The sequence below is a fragment of the Salvia splendens genome, chromosome 13 (genome assembly GCF_004379255.2).
Source record: "Salvia splendens isolate huo1 chromosome 13, SspV2, whole genome shotgun sequence".
NCBI lineage: Eukaryota > Viridiplantae > Streptophyta > Magnoliopsida > Lamiales > Lamiaceae > Salvia > Salvia splendens.
This window is the reverse complement of record NC_056044.1, coordinates 26,292,621-26,307,479: the sequence shown is the minus strand read 5'-3', so window position 1 is coordinate 26,307,479 and position 14,859 is coordinate 26,292,621. Positions and strand designations below refer to the sequence as shown.

Sequence of the window (14,859 nt, the reverse complement as noted above, 5' to 3'; positions counted from 1 at the left end):
TATAATACTCTCTCCATTTTATACAAACAGGTCATTTGGAGATGCCATGAGTTTTAATAGTACTATGTAATTGGACTAGTCAAAGAGAATGAGAAAAAATAATTGAAATAATAGTGAATGATAATGCTAAAAAATAATAAAGTAAAAAATAAAAAGAAAAAAAATTACCAAATGGATATGAATTATTTTTAAGGGATGAAAAAAAGGGAAATTGAGCCTATTTTTATGAGACGGAGTGAGTATTAATTTTATTATGATATTCTACAAGGTGATTAGCCTCGTATTAGTATATATGAAGATAAAATCTTCTATTTCCTTTTTATTAAATACAAAAGGCAAAGTTAAGTTAGTACGAGTAATTCTTATTTTGAGACAGTCAAAACAAGAAATCAACTGTCATCTTCATCAACCACTACCCAAAATTACATTAATCTAGAAGACGGAGTCGCCAACCATAACTAACTGTCATTTCCAAAAAAGAGAAGATAAAAAAAATCATACTACTACTATTTGTGGACAATAATATTGATGTCTTCCTCAGTTGAATACGAAGTAAACGAGAGAGGAGAAGTGAAAGAATAATTGGCAGCAGCTAGAGAAGAAGAAGAAGAAAGAGAACAAGAAGAAGAAGAAGAAGTTTCTTCATCAATAAGCAAGTCAACAAAAGCTCCAACTATATAGCCATGGTTGCTCTCATCGTTAACACTGAGATACCACCCCAGCAGCTCCTCCAAAAACTCCCAATCTCTGACCCCGCCGCCGCAGGCCTCCACCATCTCCGCAATCGAAGCCCTGAAATCGACAAACGGATTCATCGAATCCATCACCACCACCGCCACGCTCTCCGATTCATCTGTGATTGTTTTTGCTTCCGCCAGTATGGAACTCGTCGCGCCAGGCTCGAAGAAGAGCCGCTCCGATCTAAGTCCGCTAATAATGACGGATTCTTGGTCGGGGCAGAGTGATTCATATGGAGTGGCGGTAGCAATTTGGTCGTCGGCGCGGAAAGAGATTGTCCTGGGGGTGGTGGAGCAGCTAGGCCACGGCCACGACGACGACGACGACAATGACGGCGAAGATGCAACTTCGTTGAATTTGAAGGAAAATGGAAACTTCATGTTGGTGGGGGAGTTTGAAATGCTGCCTTGTTTCTTGGTGTGTATTACTATGTCTATGAGCATTAATAAGATGGATTTTGGAGGAGTTCTCGTGGGGTCTACACATTCAAATTCCCATTATTTGTCATCTTTCTAGTTTTTTGCTATTTTAAATAAATATCATGGATATGTATATAAATTAGTATGATTGAATTCAAATTTTTAAAAGTATATATGGTCATTCTGAAGCAAAGAAATTAGTTGATTAATTTATACGTGAGTGATTTTCATCATTAGTTCCTCTACGATTATTTATTAGTAATTAGGATAATTTACAAACTTGGGACACCTGTCGATTTTGACCACATAGAGATCGGTAAATAAATACACTTATTTTGTTGCAAGTTTGTATGCGTGATTTTCAGTGTGAATTTTGACATGAAATAAAAAATGTTTGAGGAATATGGACATCCAATAGCTACTTGTTGATCGTCTCATGACGGAATTGGTTCAGAAATGTCAGATTAATGTTCAACTCATTCAAATTTCGGAAATAATTTTTGGTCCCTTCGATTTAAAAATATGTAGTTTACTGATAATTAAGTGTGTTGTGAGTTAATTAAAGAATAATTATAACAAAACAGAATCAAACCATTAGATTACTGAGACTTATAGGATCGATAGTTTCAATTAGTGGCAATTTAGTTTTAAGTTTTAGATTTAAGCAGGTCTTTCCTTGGATTTACGTACTCCTTAATACCTTCACTTCCAACCAACATATTTACTCTGCAGTTTTGAAATTTTCGGCTTAAATTAATATTTGGCATTCAGACTTCACTAATATTTGTGATATTCAATTTCAGATAGAAGATAAGAATATTATATCTAATCCTAAGAGCATGCAGATAAAATCATAGTAGAAGATAAGTAGTATTAAGATATCTTCTCATAGCCCGGTGATCTCGATTCCTTGTCGGCATCAATTTGTTAGGTGCCATTAAAAGGTATAAATAGTAGTTTACATTCATGAGAGATCAAATTTGCAACCGAAACTGATGAAGCTTTGATTTTTTTTTATGGCCAATAAGAGATTGGTTTTATAACAGTTATGAATGTCGCATATATACAATGTTATCATAAATTGAATCAAGCTACTTTATTGGTGCATTAAATCATAGGCAAAATAAATAAAAGCATACGGCATTTAACATGAAATAAAATAGAAGCTGTACAGTTTGCCGAAGTAATGAAGTTAATTCAAAAACTATTTACTAGTTATGACATTACCAAGATGTGGAATCTGTAACGGCGGCAGATAAAAGCATTCAAGAACACAAGAATTATGATAGTATGATGTTCATTGATTTTCACACACAAAAAAAAGTCCCATCTGACTATCCCAACATGTTCAGAAAGAGAATAAAGTAGGGTAAAATATTCAACGAATCCAGGATAGTAGATATGAGATGGCTTTTCAGGCATTGCTCCATACAACTACCATCTTAGGACAATGGGATAACTATCAATTAGAATATGGTCAAATAGGACCTTCATATCTTACACTAGAAATAGGTTCCTTCAGGAGGCTGAACGAGCTTACGGTTCTGTGGAGCGGCCATCTCTTTCTTCAGCTGTGTCAATATGTCTTCCATTGTGTACTCCCTCTGCCAATTTGCTAGAAGCCCAAATTTTTTTGGTTCCACCTGGACCATGAATATCATAGATGATAGATCATAAGCATATGCCTTTTCCGGTTAAAAGCATCCAATACATCTCATTCACATTTGCCCCCAGATGAAGTAATATTCACAATCCTTACCAAAAAAATAAAAGCTGAATTACCATGCACCTCCAGAAATTGTGGTGATTTGGTTGGGTAGGTGGTGTGTGAGGGTTCATAGAATGTAGTGTTTTGAGAATTGGTCCAGATTAATTTTAGTTTTATCATACATTCAATAACAAAATAGAGCTATAATTACTCTGCCTTGAGAAAAAAATAAGTGTCAACTTAGCCTTGAGTTTATTGTATCTGTACCACTCCAGTATCATGGTTCACACAAGTCATGTTAATCCGGGAATGGAAACGGACACTGGGAGGCTTCTCTGGATAATCTTTGTCACAAAATAACTTCAGCTGATATATGCGTCCGTCATGCACAGACTGACAGAAAAAGATAATAGTAATTAATAAGTGAACAAATTAGCACCGTCCAACATTAATTTTCATCAAAACATACAAACTTAATACTACTAACAAACTAGCAGCATAGGAACCAGCTTTAAAAGTCAAAATGGCAGATGATAAAGATAAGAAGGTGATGAGGAAATGGTCGAGAATGTACATTACTTGTTGCAATTGATGTCTAGACCTGAACTACTGCAGAAGTAAAGGCCAGAATAGTTCTACTCTATTCGGTTTAGAACTATGGCTGTTGACTACCAAATTAAGCTAACTCTGAGATAGTTACAAAATTCTGATTTAAAGTAAGAGCAATCTAAGGAAACAATCTCCTTAAGTAGATCGAGAAAAAAAATCAACCATGCATATTGATAGTAACTATATAAACTAGCGGAAAAGTTTGTTTATTACACGAGGCATATCCACATATGAGAATTTCAAACTGCTACCTTCTTGCCGAATCACATTTAAGAACATATGAACAAGATATCATATTATAAACCTATCTGAACATCATGGTCAATGCAAAGGAGATGCTCTCACATTGTGGGGACCTATAATGGTGCCGGTCCATGAGCGCATATAGATATCATCTCCGTCATCCATTCCATAGCTTACAGTACCATCACCAATTCCCTTTTCTCCACGCTCAAGTTCCTCCAACAATCTGAAATTTCTTGGAACTGCAAAATGTGGATTAATTAGAATGCAGTTCCCTTTTATGATCCAGTTAATAGTCACCTATAAGACTACACAACAACAAGCATAAAGTGCACGGGAATGGTAAGGGGAGATCCATTTTTCAGCCATTTACACCTGACCTGTGAGGCTGTTATATCTAAGTGCAGCATGAGTAAGATAGGAAGACAGTCTTCGTAACAAATCCTTTAACCATTTAATTGGCCACATCACTTAGAAAACAGAATCGTGAACATTACTGGCCCTAGTTGGGATATGATTAATGATTGAGTCAGAATCTAAATTGAGATGTCTTTATACGGTTGGAAATGTCAAACAGATAGACAATAAAATCAGCAAGTAGAAACACTGTGCAGTCCACAACCTCAAAACTTCATGATTATCCTAATACCGAACATTTATCGATACAGCTCTTTACATGTATAATTAGAAACAGGAAGAAATAAACCATGAAAATATCAAATGCATAGGCACCGCGCAAAAACATTCATGTTCACTCGACATTCAATTTGATTAAGTGACCAGAGCCTTGCGAAATCGTTCAATGTCTTTATACCTTAAGTAGGAAATTCAATTCGATGAATGATTCCCCAAAAAATCAACGGATTGAGAAATAAAATTCGGTGGGATCAAAACCCCTGTAATATATGTATGGACAATAAAAATTAAGAGTAATCTCCTAGTGTAGATCCGTAGCTAAAAACTCACGCAATCTTCCTTTCGGAAAATTGAAAGGCTTAAACCCATGAAACCCACACATTCATTTGCAGATTAACTATGAGAAACATGAAAATCAATTAAAAAAATTAAATTAATAGCATAAAGGGAATATAGAAGAGGAAGTGTTTACCCACGACGCTGGATTCTCCAGAGCCTAGAGTCATGGTGTAGTATTGGGAATTTGGGTTTCCTGATCGAAAGAGAGAACGCGAAATGAGAGGTGGAATCTGAGGAGAAACGCGAGGTCAAAATTCTAAAACATTTATTTACTTATATACTCGGAGTCGTGATCAATTCAGATTTTTTAGTCTAATTGAGAATTGAGATACATGATTAGCCACTCGTTTATGATTAATTAATTATAAAATAGCATAATGGTAATTTCAGTTCAAAACAAATGAAAACAAACCCAATTGAAAACAAAGAGCAACAACTTCTCCCCTCCTATTCTTCTTCCCTCAACAGCCTCTGCTGCCGCGCGATGAACTCCTCCACCGTCTGCCGGAACTCTTCGCTGCTCATCTCCTCCTCCGCTCTCTTCCGGCACTTCTCGCTCATGCTCCGCCTCAAATCGCGGCGTCGCTCCTCCTCACCCCGCACCCTCTCCAGATTTGCCAATCTAGTCCTGCTGATCGCCTCTCTCTCGGTGCGAGCTGATTTCTCCTCCGATTTGCTCCAAATCGACTGCTGGATCTGATTGCTGTTGTTACTCCGACATTTCTCCACCGATTTGCTCAAAATCGGCGGTTGGATCTGATTGCTGTTACTCCGGCATTTCTCCACGTACTCGTCGTAGAAATCGGTGCTCCTCTCACCGGAGAATCGCTGTGATATGAGGAAGAGTGCGATCACGATCGTGTTTTCGATTACGAACACGGATCCAGGGCTGATCAGCGCGATGATGGAGATTCCACGGAGATACTCGCCGGAGAGCTTGAGAAAAACCGCGAATTGAGCGGAGAATCGTGAGATGCGGACTAGAAAAACGAAGAGCTCCACGAATCGGAATAGGCTCGTGATTCTCTGAATCATGCAGAAAAGCACTCTAGGTGTTTGGTGATATTCTCATATCTGGTCAATCTGACGAGGAATTCGTCGTCGACGTCGTGATCTGCTTCATCCTCGCCGGAAGAGACACCACGTCAGCGGCGCTGATGTGGTCCTTCTTGCTGCTGTTGACATTTTGCTATAAGTTGTTGACATTTGATATGCATGTAATTGACATGTGTTGTATGATCATGATGCCAGAACTTGTGTCAAATAAAAAAATTAGGATAAAATAGCTGTTATTTTTTAATTACAAGAATTGTTTTTGAGTTGTCAACACTTTAGACAAGTCATTGACAAGCTGTTGACATTTTATATATAGGCTATTGACATACTGTTGACATTTTGCTATAAGTTGTTGAGATTTGATGTGCATGCTATTGACAAGCTGTGAATGGTTTTTGCGTTATTGACATTTCAATACAAGTTGTTGACATTTCAACATTTATTTTTCCGCCATTTTAGAAATGAAATGACGATAATACCCCTAGTTGACATAATCTACTTGCAGTTGACATTTTAAAAATTTTATGGATGAATGGCTGAAAATGCATCTCAATTCTCAATTAAGCTAAAAAATCTCAACCTAACAGAACCCTATACTCCAATCTCTCTTTATAAAGTATTGATAGATGGATTTATTTTGTTATAAGTACTATTCAAGAAAAATAAACAAAGCTGTAAAGTACATGAATTTTAATATGCAATTGATAATGTAAGAGAGAGAGAAAAAAAATAATAGTGGAAATAGTGTTAGTGAATATTAATAATAGTATTTTAATTATTTAATATTTTTCATATTTAAAAATTAGTCTAATTTTAATGGATGGTACAGAGGGAGTATAACGTATTAACAGAGATACATTTCTTTTGGATACTAGATTTAAGAAAATAATGTTTGGTAAGTTAGGAGAGAGAATAAAATATGAAAGATAATATTGTTGAGAGATAAATAAAGAATAATGTAAGAGGTAGAAATAAAGTGGAAAGATGAACAAAGAATAAAATATGAGAGTGCATAAAATGACAGAGAGTAAAAAAAAAATTTTAACAAAATTACACATTGATTATTCAATGGACACGTAGTTCTGGTTGCCATGTCAGTATTTCGATTTATAGAAATCTTTTGCAGGACATTAAATTCCCAAATTTAACAGTGGGCACTAAAATGCGATCACCAAAGAGCATCCACAATGGATGCCCGATCTCACGCCCGATCGCCCGAGATCGGGCTCGGGCGTCGTCGGACATCCATTGCAAGCGTCCGAGAGAAAAGACCAAAAGATCGGTCGTCCCCATCGGGCGCCCATTGCAACTCCAAACCTGAGCCCAATTGATGTGATCCTCGTTTCGATCCCGAAGCTACGCATGAGAAGAGGAAACATAGCTTGGCTCGAAGTCTTGAGTTGGATGAAACGAGTAGAAGAAGTTACGATTTCCTATTATTTAGGAGCTAATAAGTTTAGTTTAAAATATTGGGATTTATATGTATCTCAATTATAGAATTGAATATTTAAATTATGTAGTCTATATCAGTGTTAGGATCTACGTGAATTAGGTATTAGCTAGAATTTATGTAGATTTGAATTTATCATTAAAAATATATTAGGTTTATAGTTAGGATATGAGATTATCAGAGATTGAATATCTTTTGCAGTCAATTGCAAAGTATATATAAGGGCTCCTACATTCATAATGTTTGGAGCAAGTTCAAGAGCTCCAAATGATCATCCACGCAGTAGTGGCTGAATGGATGACCTTGTCCGACAAATTCTTAAGGTGCACGATCATTGACAAGCTTCCTCCTAGTTGGAAGGACTTCAAGAGCTATCTCAAGCACAAGAGAAAGCATATGACTCTTGAAGACTTGATCGTGAAATTGCGCATTGAGGCCGATGTGCGCAAAAGCGAGCAAAATGCTAAGGGCTTTAGCCCACTTGAAGCCAAGGCTAATCTGTTGGAGCGGGGCGGTCCCTCCAATAAACGCCCTCGCCCAAGTCAAAAGGGTTAAGGGAAAGGGAAGCAGCCTGCAAAGAAATTTGAAGGCGAATGCTTCAAATGTGGCAAAACTGGCCACTTTGCCAAAGACTGCCGCAGCAAGAAGAAGAAGCCGGCAGCCCACGTCATTGGGAAGGAGTTCAAAGACTGGGATGAAAGCGACCTCATTGCTGTGGTCACTGAAGAAGCCAACTTGATTGAAAATAAGGGAGGCTGGTACATCGACACTGGAGCAACTACTCATGTTTGTGCCGATAGGAGTAAGTTTTCAACTTACAGTCCTGTTGATGGGAGGAAGATCAACATGTGGAATCAAGCATCCTCCGAAGTCCTTGGCATCGAAAATGTGATCCTCATGATGACGTCTGGCGTCACAATAACGCTGAAGGATGTGCTGCATGTCCCGGACATCCGCAAGAACCTAGTGTCAGGATCAATACTAGTTAATAAGGGGTTTAAACTTGTATTTGAGTCTGCTAGGTTTGTATTGTATAAGTTTGGAAAATGCCTTGGAAAAGGTTATGTAACCGACGGGCTTTTCAAACTTAGTGTGGCAACTTGCAGTGTTGCAAAGCCATTGGCTAATAATAAAGCATCTACTTCCTCTTACTTGACTGAGTGTTCAAATTTGTGGCATTGTAGATTGGGACATGTAAATTCAAAAGCCATTAAAATATTAGTGAATTTATATTTACTAAAGGCTAATGAAGTGGATACCCAAGATAAATGTGAAATTTGTCTTGAAGCAAAAATGACTAAGTTGTCGTTTCACTCGGTGGAACGAAGCACAAAACCCCTTGAATTAATTCACACAGACGTATGTGATTTAAAGATGGTGCAAACTAGAGGTGGTAAAAAGTACTTTAACATTTTCATAGATAATTGATATTGCTACATTTATCTTTTAAGAAGTAAAGATGAAGCAATAGAAGCGTTCAAAAATTGTAAGAACGAAGTTAAGAATCAACTTGGTTGTAAAATTAAAACGATTCGAAGCTTTAGAGGAGGCGAATATGTAGCCCCGTTTGAGGAATTATGCAACGCAAGTGGTATAATCCATCAAACGAATGCACCATATTCACCACAATCTAATGGTGTTGTAGAACGCAAGAATCGAACTCTAAAAGAGATGATGAATGCACTGCTTCTGACTTCAGGATTACCACATGACATGTTGGGGGAAGCTGTTTTGACAGCCAACTAAATCTTGAATAAAATCCCTCTCAAAGGAAAAGATGTTACTCCTTATGAGTTGTGGAAGGGAAGGAAGCCATCCTACAAATACCTCAAAGTGTTTGGAGAATAAAATTGTGTTTGTTTCTTGAGTGTTTTTTACTCTTGATTTTCCTATTCGAATTCTTATAGCAAAGTGTTTGTTTTTGAATAGTTTATCGATTTATCGATTGAGTTTCCGTCCTCAATCATGGCATCATTCATTCCATATTCACCACCATATTTCACGTCGAATCTGTTGGAATCTTGTTTTAAGATGTCCGGTCAATGAAGTTTGACCAATAATAAATGTGACGAGACATTTAATTTTGGAGAATTAAATGATATAGCGTCGATCTACGTTCCACGTAGATGACCGTAGTATATTCACTTTCTTAAATCCGATTCCCGGTGAGTAAGAAATAGTGGATTAAAGTTGGTCACATTGTAGCTTTTGATAAAGCTAGGAGTTGAAAGTGTAGGGGGTAATTAACTAGTGTTAATTATCCCACATAGGAGATGAGACACATATTTAAATGTGTATTTATTAAGTGACTTATTACACTTAGTAATTATCGTGGACTAAGATGGGTGAAAGAGCCCACACGCGCGCACACACGCGCCGAGCCTAGCCCGTGTCCGCGCCCGCGCCCGCACCCGCGCGCGCTCCTGTGCTCGAGCCCGTGCCCTTGCCCTTGGTCTTGGTCTTGGTCTTTGAGTGGTCTTTGGGCTTGGTTCTTGGGCTTGTCCCTGGATCAAGACTTAATGTTTTGGACCACCTAAGTTTTGGGCAGCAGTCTGATCAACTTGACATGCTGCGCCTTGATCAGCAGTGTGATCAACTCGGCCTGCTGCGCCTTGAGCGATGGCTTCAGTAGCCTGATCAACTCGACCTACTGCGCCTTGAGCGATGGCTTGATCAGCGTCTTGATCAAGTCGAAGTCCACATGTGATGGTTGAACTAGGGCGTGTACAACGTCTAGATTCAAAGTCGACCACTCCAGCTTTCAAACTCGTAACGGCCGGAGGTTACAGCCCCGCCATAATGAGCCATGATGATAGCCATCAAGGCTGTGTTGACCCCCAGCAGTGGACTGAGCCTATAAATAGGCTAGTCATTCCTTGCATTAGGATAGACATACGAACATACACACGAGCATCATACTCTTTGCATAGTCTTTCTTTCCGAAGCTCTGCCCTCTCCTCCATCCAGTTCGCCGGAGCTCTGTTGATTGCGGTGCTGCTTCACCAGAGACGTAGCTGTTTTATCTTTGGGGACGACACGCCAAACCGAGAGCACTACCGGGGCGTATCTCATCTTGCGGAAAGAGGACTCCTCGACTCGGCTAAACGCTTTTACGGTTTTACAGTTTCGATTTCATTGTAATTTTCAGTTTTAGTTATTCCTTCGTTCTTGGGTTGTAACGCCCAATATTGTTTATCTCTTGTAATTCCAGCATTATCCCCAACAATCGCAAGACGAGATATACTTACCGTTGAAGGTTTCGGACCTAAACTGAACTAAAACTTTCGAAACTTTAAATACCTTTGCTTGGAGATGTCGACCAATGCCAACACCGTCGCTGCCACCACCGCCTCCGCATCTCCATCCACCATGTCGACCACTCCTGGGCGCTATCCGTCTTCATCAACAACCCCTTGGGAGTTTGTTAACCCCCTTGGGCCCACTGGTGGATCCACCTTGAGTGGATCGGTTGGTTCCACTTTTAGTGGTTCCTTCGGATCCTTTAATGGATCAAGTGTTGGGGCCTTCGGGTCTCACACGAGTGCTGGGGCCTTCGGGTCTCACACGAATGCTGGGACCTTCGGGTCTCACGCGGGTGCTAGTTCCTTCGGGGCTGGTACAACCATGGCGGGCTCCATGCCCAACATGAATGGTGGGGGCTCTATGCCCAACCACGTTGTTGGCTACTTCAGGAGCAACGGAATTGGTTCTTTCCATGGACCAAGTACGACACCTTTGGCAACAAGAGTGATGCCACCTGCCGAGAAGCCACCAAAGTTTGGAGGATCCGACTTCAAAAGGTGGTACCAAAAGATGTTGTTCTACTTGACAACATTGGGCGTCGCCAACTTCCTCACGGAAAATGAGCCGCCCGCACCAAGCGATCAAGAGACTAGGCTTGAGGTCATGGCAGACTATGAAGCTTGGAGAAAAGGAGATTACCTTTGTAAAAATTTCATTCTAAGTACTTTAGATGATAGTTTGTACAATGTATACTTCATTGTAACCACATCAAAAGAGATGTGGGAAAGCCTAGAAAGAAAGTACAACATAGATAATGCTGCAGGCACTGAACAAGTTGTAGCATCCAAATTTATGGACTACAAGATGGTCGACTCTCGACCCATCATAGAGCAAGTTCAAGAGCTCCAAATGATCATCCACGCAGTAGTGGCTGAATGGATGACCTTGTCCGACAAATTCTTAAGGTGCACGATCATTGACAAGCTTCCTCCTAGTTGGAAGGACTTCAAGAGCTATCTCAAGCACAAGAGAAAGCATATGACTCTTGAAGACTTGATCGTGAAATTGCGCATTGAGGCCGATGTGCGCAAAAGCGAGCAAAATGCTAAGGGCTTTAGCCCACTTGAAGCCAAGGCTAATCTGTTGGAGCGGGGCGGTCCCTCCAATAAACGCCCTCGCCCAAGTCAAAAGGGTTAAGGGAAAGGGAAGCAGCCTGCAAAGAAATTTGAAGGCGAATGCTTCAAATGTGGCAAAACTGGCCACTTTGCCAAAGACTGCCGCAGCAAGAAGAAGAAGCCGGCAGCCCACGTCATTGGGAAGGAGTTCAAAGACTGGGATGAAAGCGACCTCATTGCTGTGGTCACTGAAGAAGCCAACTTGATTGAAAATAAGGGAGGCTGGTACATCGACACTGGAGCAACTACTCATGTTTGTGCCGATAGGAGTAAGTTTTCAACTTACAGTCCTGTTGATGGGAGGAAGATCAACATGTGGAATCAAGCATCCTCCGAAGTCCTTGGCATCGAAAATGTGATCCTCATGATGACGTCTGGCGTCACAATAACGCTGAAGGATGTGCTGCATGTCCCGGACATCCGCAAGAACCTAGTGTCAGGATCAATACTAGTTAATAAGGGGTTTAAACTTGTATTTGAGTCTGCTAGGTTTGTATTGTATAAGTTTGGAAAATGCCTTGGAAAAGGTTATGTAACCGACGGGCTTTTCAAACTTAGTGTGGCAACTTGCAGTGTTGCAAAGCCATTGGCTAATAATAAAGCATCTACTTCCTCTTACTTGACTGAGTGTTCAAATTTGTGGCATTGTAGATTGGGACATGTAAATTCAAAAGCCATTAAAATATTAGTGAATTTATATTTACTAAAGGCTAATGAAGTGGATACCCAAGATAAATGTGAAATTTGTCTTGAAGCAAAAATGACTAAGTTGTCGTTTCACTCGGTGGAACGAAGCACAAAACCCCTTGAATTAATTCACACAGACGTATGTGATTTAAAGATGGTGCAAACTAGAGGTGGTAAAAAGTACTTTAACATTTTCATAGATAATTGATATTGCTACATTTATCTTTTAAGAAGTAAAGATGAAGCAATAGAAGCGTTCAAAAATTGTAAGAACGAAGTTAAGAATCAACTTGGTTGTAAAATTAAAACGATTCGAAGCTTTAGAGGAGGCGAATATGTAGCCCCGTTTGAGGAATTATGCAACGCAAGTGGTATAATCCATCAAACGAATGCACCATATTCACCACAATCTAATGGTGTTGTAGAACGCAAGAATCGAACTCTAAAAGAGATGATGAATGCACTGCTTCTGACTTCAGGATTACCACATGACATGTTGGGGGAAGCTGTTTTGACAGCCAACTAAATCTTGAATAAAATCCCTCTCAAAGGAAAAGATGTTACTCCTTATGAGTTGTGGAAGGGAAGGAAGCCATCCTACAAATACCTCAAAGTGTGGGGGTGTTTGGCAAAGGTGATGGTTCCTCCGCCAAAAGAAGTTACAATCGGACCTAAAACGGTTGATTGCATCTTCATTGGATATGCACTTAATAGTAGTGCATATCGATTTGTTGTTCACAAGTCTGAAATATCGACTATTACAATAGGAACAACAATTGAGTCAAGGAATGTTGTATTTCTCGAAAATACATTCCCTTGCAAAGACAAGGAAAAAGTCCTAACCAATTCTGAGACAAGAATTGAAGTAGAAGCCAGTAGTTCTAAATCAGCGGACGAGGAACCTGAATCGAGCAAGCGTGCAAAGCCCGATCCAAAGGATACAGTACTAAGATGTGGTAGTAGGGTCAGAACACCAAAAACATTTGGTCCTGACTACATTGCTTTTATGTTAGATGAAGAACCGACATCTATAAAAGTAGCCTTCGATGGCCCAGACGGGTTACATTGGAGAGAAGCTGTTCAAAGCGAAATTGATTCAATTTTGCTAAACCACACTTGGGTGTTGGTAGATCTACCTGAAGGTGCGAAACCTCTAGGTTGCAACTGGGTACTTAAAAGGAAATTTAATACCGATGGAACAGTGGATAAGTATAAAGTCCGACTAGTAGTAAAAGGTTTTAAACAAAAGGAAGGACATGACTTATTCGATACCTATTCACCTGTAACAAGGATTACATCTATCCGAGTGCTTCTCGCTATTGCTGCATTGCACAATCTTGAGATTCATCAAATGGATGTAAAGACCCCTAAATGGTGAACTAGAAGATGAAATTTATATGGAACAACCCGAAGGGTTTGTAGTACCTGGACAAGAGAAAAAGGTATGCAAACTGGTTAAATCCCTCTATGGATTGAAACAAGCGCCATTGCAATGACACTTGAAGTTTGATAATGTGATGTTATCAAATGAGTTTAAAATCAACGAGTGCGACAAATGTGTCTACATCAGGAGCACTAATAACGGCCACGTCGAATTTGTTGGAATCTTGTTTTAAGATGTCCGGTCAATGAAGTTTGACCAATAATAAATATGACGAGACATTTAATTTTGGAGAATTAAATGATATAGCGTCGATCTACGTTCCGTGTAGATGACCGTAGTATATTCACTTTTCTTAAATCCGATTCCCGGTGAGTAAGAAATAGTGGATTAAAGTTGGTCACATTGTAACTTTTGATAAAGCTAGGAGTTGAAAGTGTAGGGAGTAATTAACTAGTGTTAATTATCCCACATAGGAGATGAGACACATCTTTAAATGTGTATTTATTAAGTGACTTATTACACTTAGTAATTATCGTGGACTAAGATGGGTGAAAGAGCCCACATGCGCGCCGAGCTGAGCCGAGCCCGTGCCCGTGCCCGTGCCCGCGCCCGCGCGCGCACCTATGCTCGAGCCCGTGCCCTTGCCCTTGCCCTTGGTCTTGGTCTTGATCTTGGCAATTGGTCTTTGGGTGGTCTTTGGGCTTGGTTCTTGGGCTTGTCCCTGGATTCAGACTTAATGTTTTGGACTACCTAAGATTTGGGCAGCAGCCTGATCAACTTGACATTCTGCGCCTTGATCAGCAGTGTGATCAACTCGGCCTGCTGCGCCTTGAGCGATGGCTTCAGTAGCCTGATCAACTCGACCTACTGCGCCTTGAGCGATGGCTTGATCAGCGTCTTGATCAAGTCGAAGTCCACATGTGATGGTTGAACTAGGGCGTGTACAACGTCTAGATTCAAAGTCGACCACTCCAGCTTTCAAACTCGTAACGGCCGGCGGTTACAGCCCCGCCATAATGAGCCATGATGACAGCCATCAAGGCTGTGTTGACCCCCAGCAGTGGACTGAGCCTATAAATAGACTAGTCATTCCTTGCATTAGGATAGACATACGAACATACACACAAGCATCATACTCTCTACATAGTCTTTCTTTCCGAAGCTCTGCTCTC

General features: G+C 39.9%; 3 protein-coding genes across 3 annotated transcripts; all 3 read right to left on the bottom strand.

The window, feature by feature from the left end:
- Nucleotides 1-381: 381 nt before the first annotated feature.
- LOC121761567 (transcription repressor OFP15-like) lies at nucleotides 382-1,150 on the bottom strand. The gene has a single exon (XM_042157204.1). The coding sequence runs from the start codon at nucleotides 1,116-1,118 to the stop codon at nucleotides 507-509; it is 612 nt and encodes a 203-aa protein (XP_042013138.1). The 5' UTR covers nucleotides 1,119-1,150; the 3' UTR covers nucleotides 382-506.
- Nucleotides 1,151-2,437: 1,287 nt separating this feature from the next.
- Nucleotides 2,438-4,976, bottom strand: LOC121763073 (ubiquitin-conjugating enzyme E2 variant 1C). The gene is made up of 4 exons (XM_042159134.1): nucleotides 4,826-4,976; nucleotides 3,820-3,959; nucleotides 3,133-3,258; nucleotides 2,438-2,800 (listed from the first exon to the last, which is right to left on the bottom strand). The coding sequence occupies exons 1-4, from the start codon at nucleotides 4,857-4,859 to the stop codon at nucleotides 2,660-2,662; spliced, it is 441 nt and encodes a 146-aa protein (XP_042015068.1). The 5' UTR covers nucleotides 4,860-4,976; the 3' UTR covers nucleotides 2,438-2,659.
- A 163-nt stretch (nucleotides 4,977-5,139) lies between these two features.
- LOC121760789 lies at nucleotides 5,140-5,727 on the bottom strand. Its single transcript, XM_042156407.1, has one exon. The coding sequence runs from the start codon at nucleotides 5,725-5,727 to the stop codon at nucleotides 5,140-5,142; it is 588 nt and encodes a 195-aa protein (XP_042012341.1).
- Between the last annotated feature and the right edge of the window lie 9,132 nt (nucleotides 5,728-14,859).

Bases quoted from the DNA above. Each gene is read 5' to 3' on its own strand.
- LOC121761567 (XM_042157204.1), bottom strand. From the start codon at position 1,118: ATGAAGTTTCCATTTTCCTTCAAATTCAACGAAGTTGCATCTTCGCCG.
- LOC121763073 (XM_042159134.1), bottom strand. From the start codon at position 4,859: ATGACTCTAGGCTCTGGAGAATCCAGCGTCGTGG. The intron at 3,960-4,825 runs GTAAACACTTCC...CACATTTTGCAG, and splicing joins TGGAGAATCCAGCGTCGTGG to TTCCAAGAAATTTCAGATTG. The intron at 2,801-3,132 runs GTACAGATACAA...TTCATGGTCCAG, and splicing joins TGAACCATGATACTGGAGTG to GTGGAACCAAAAAAATTTGG.
- LOC121760789 (XM_042156407.1), bottom strand. From the start codon at position 5,727: ATGATTCAGAGAATCACGAGCCTATTCCGATTCGTGGAGCTCTTCGTT.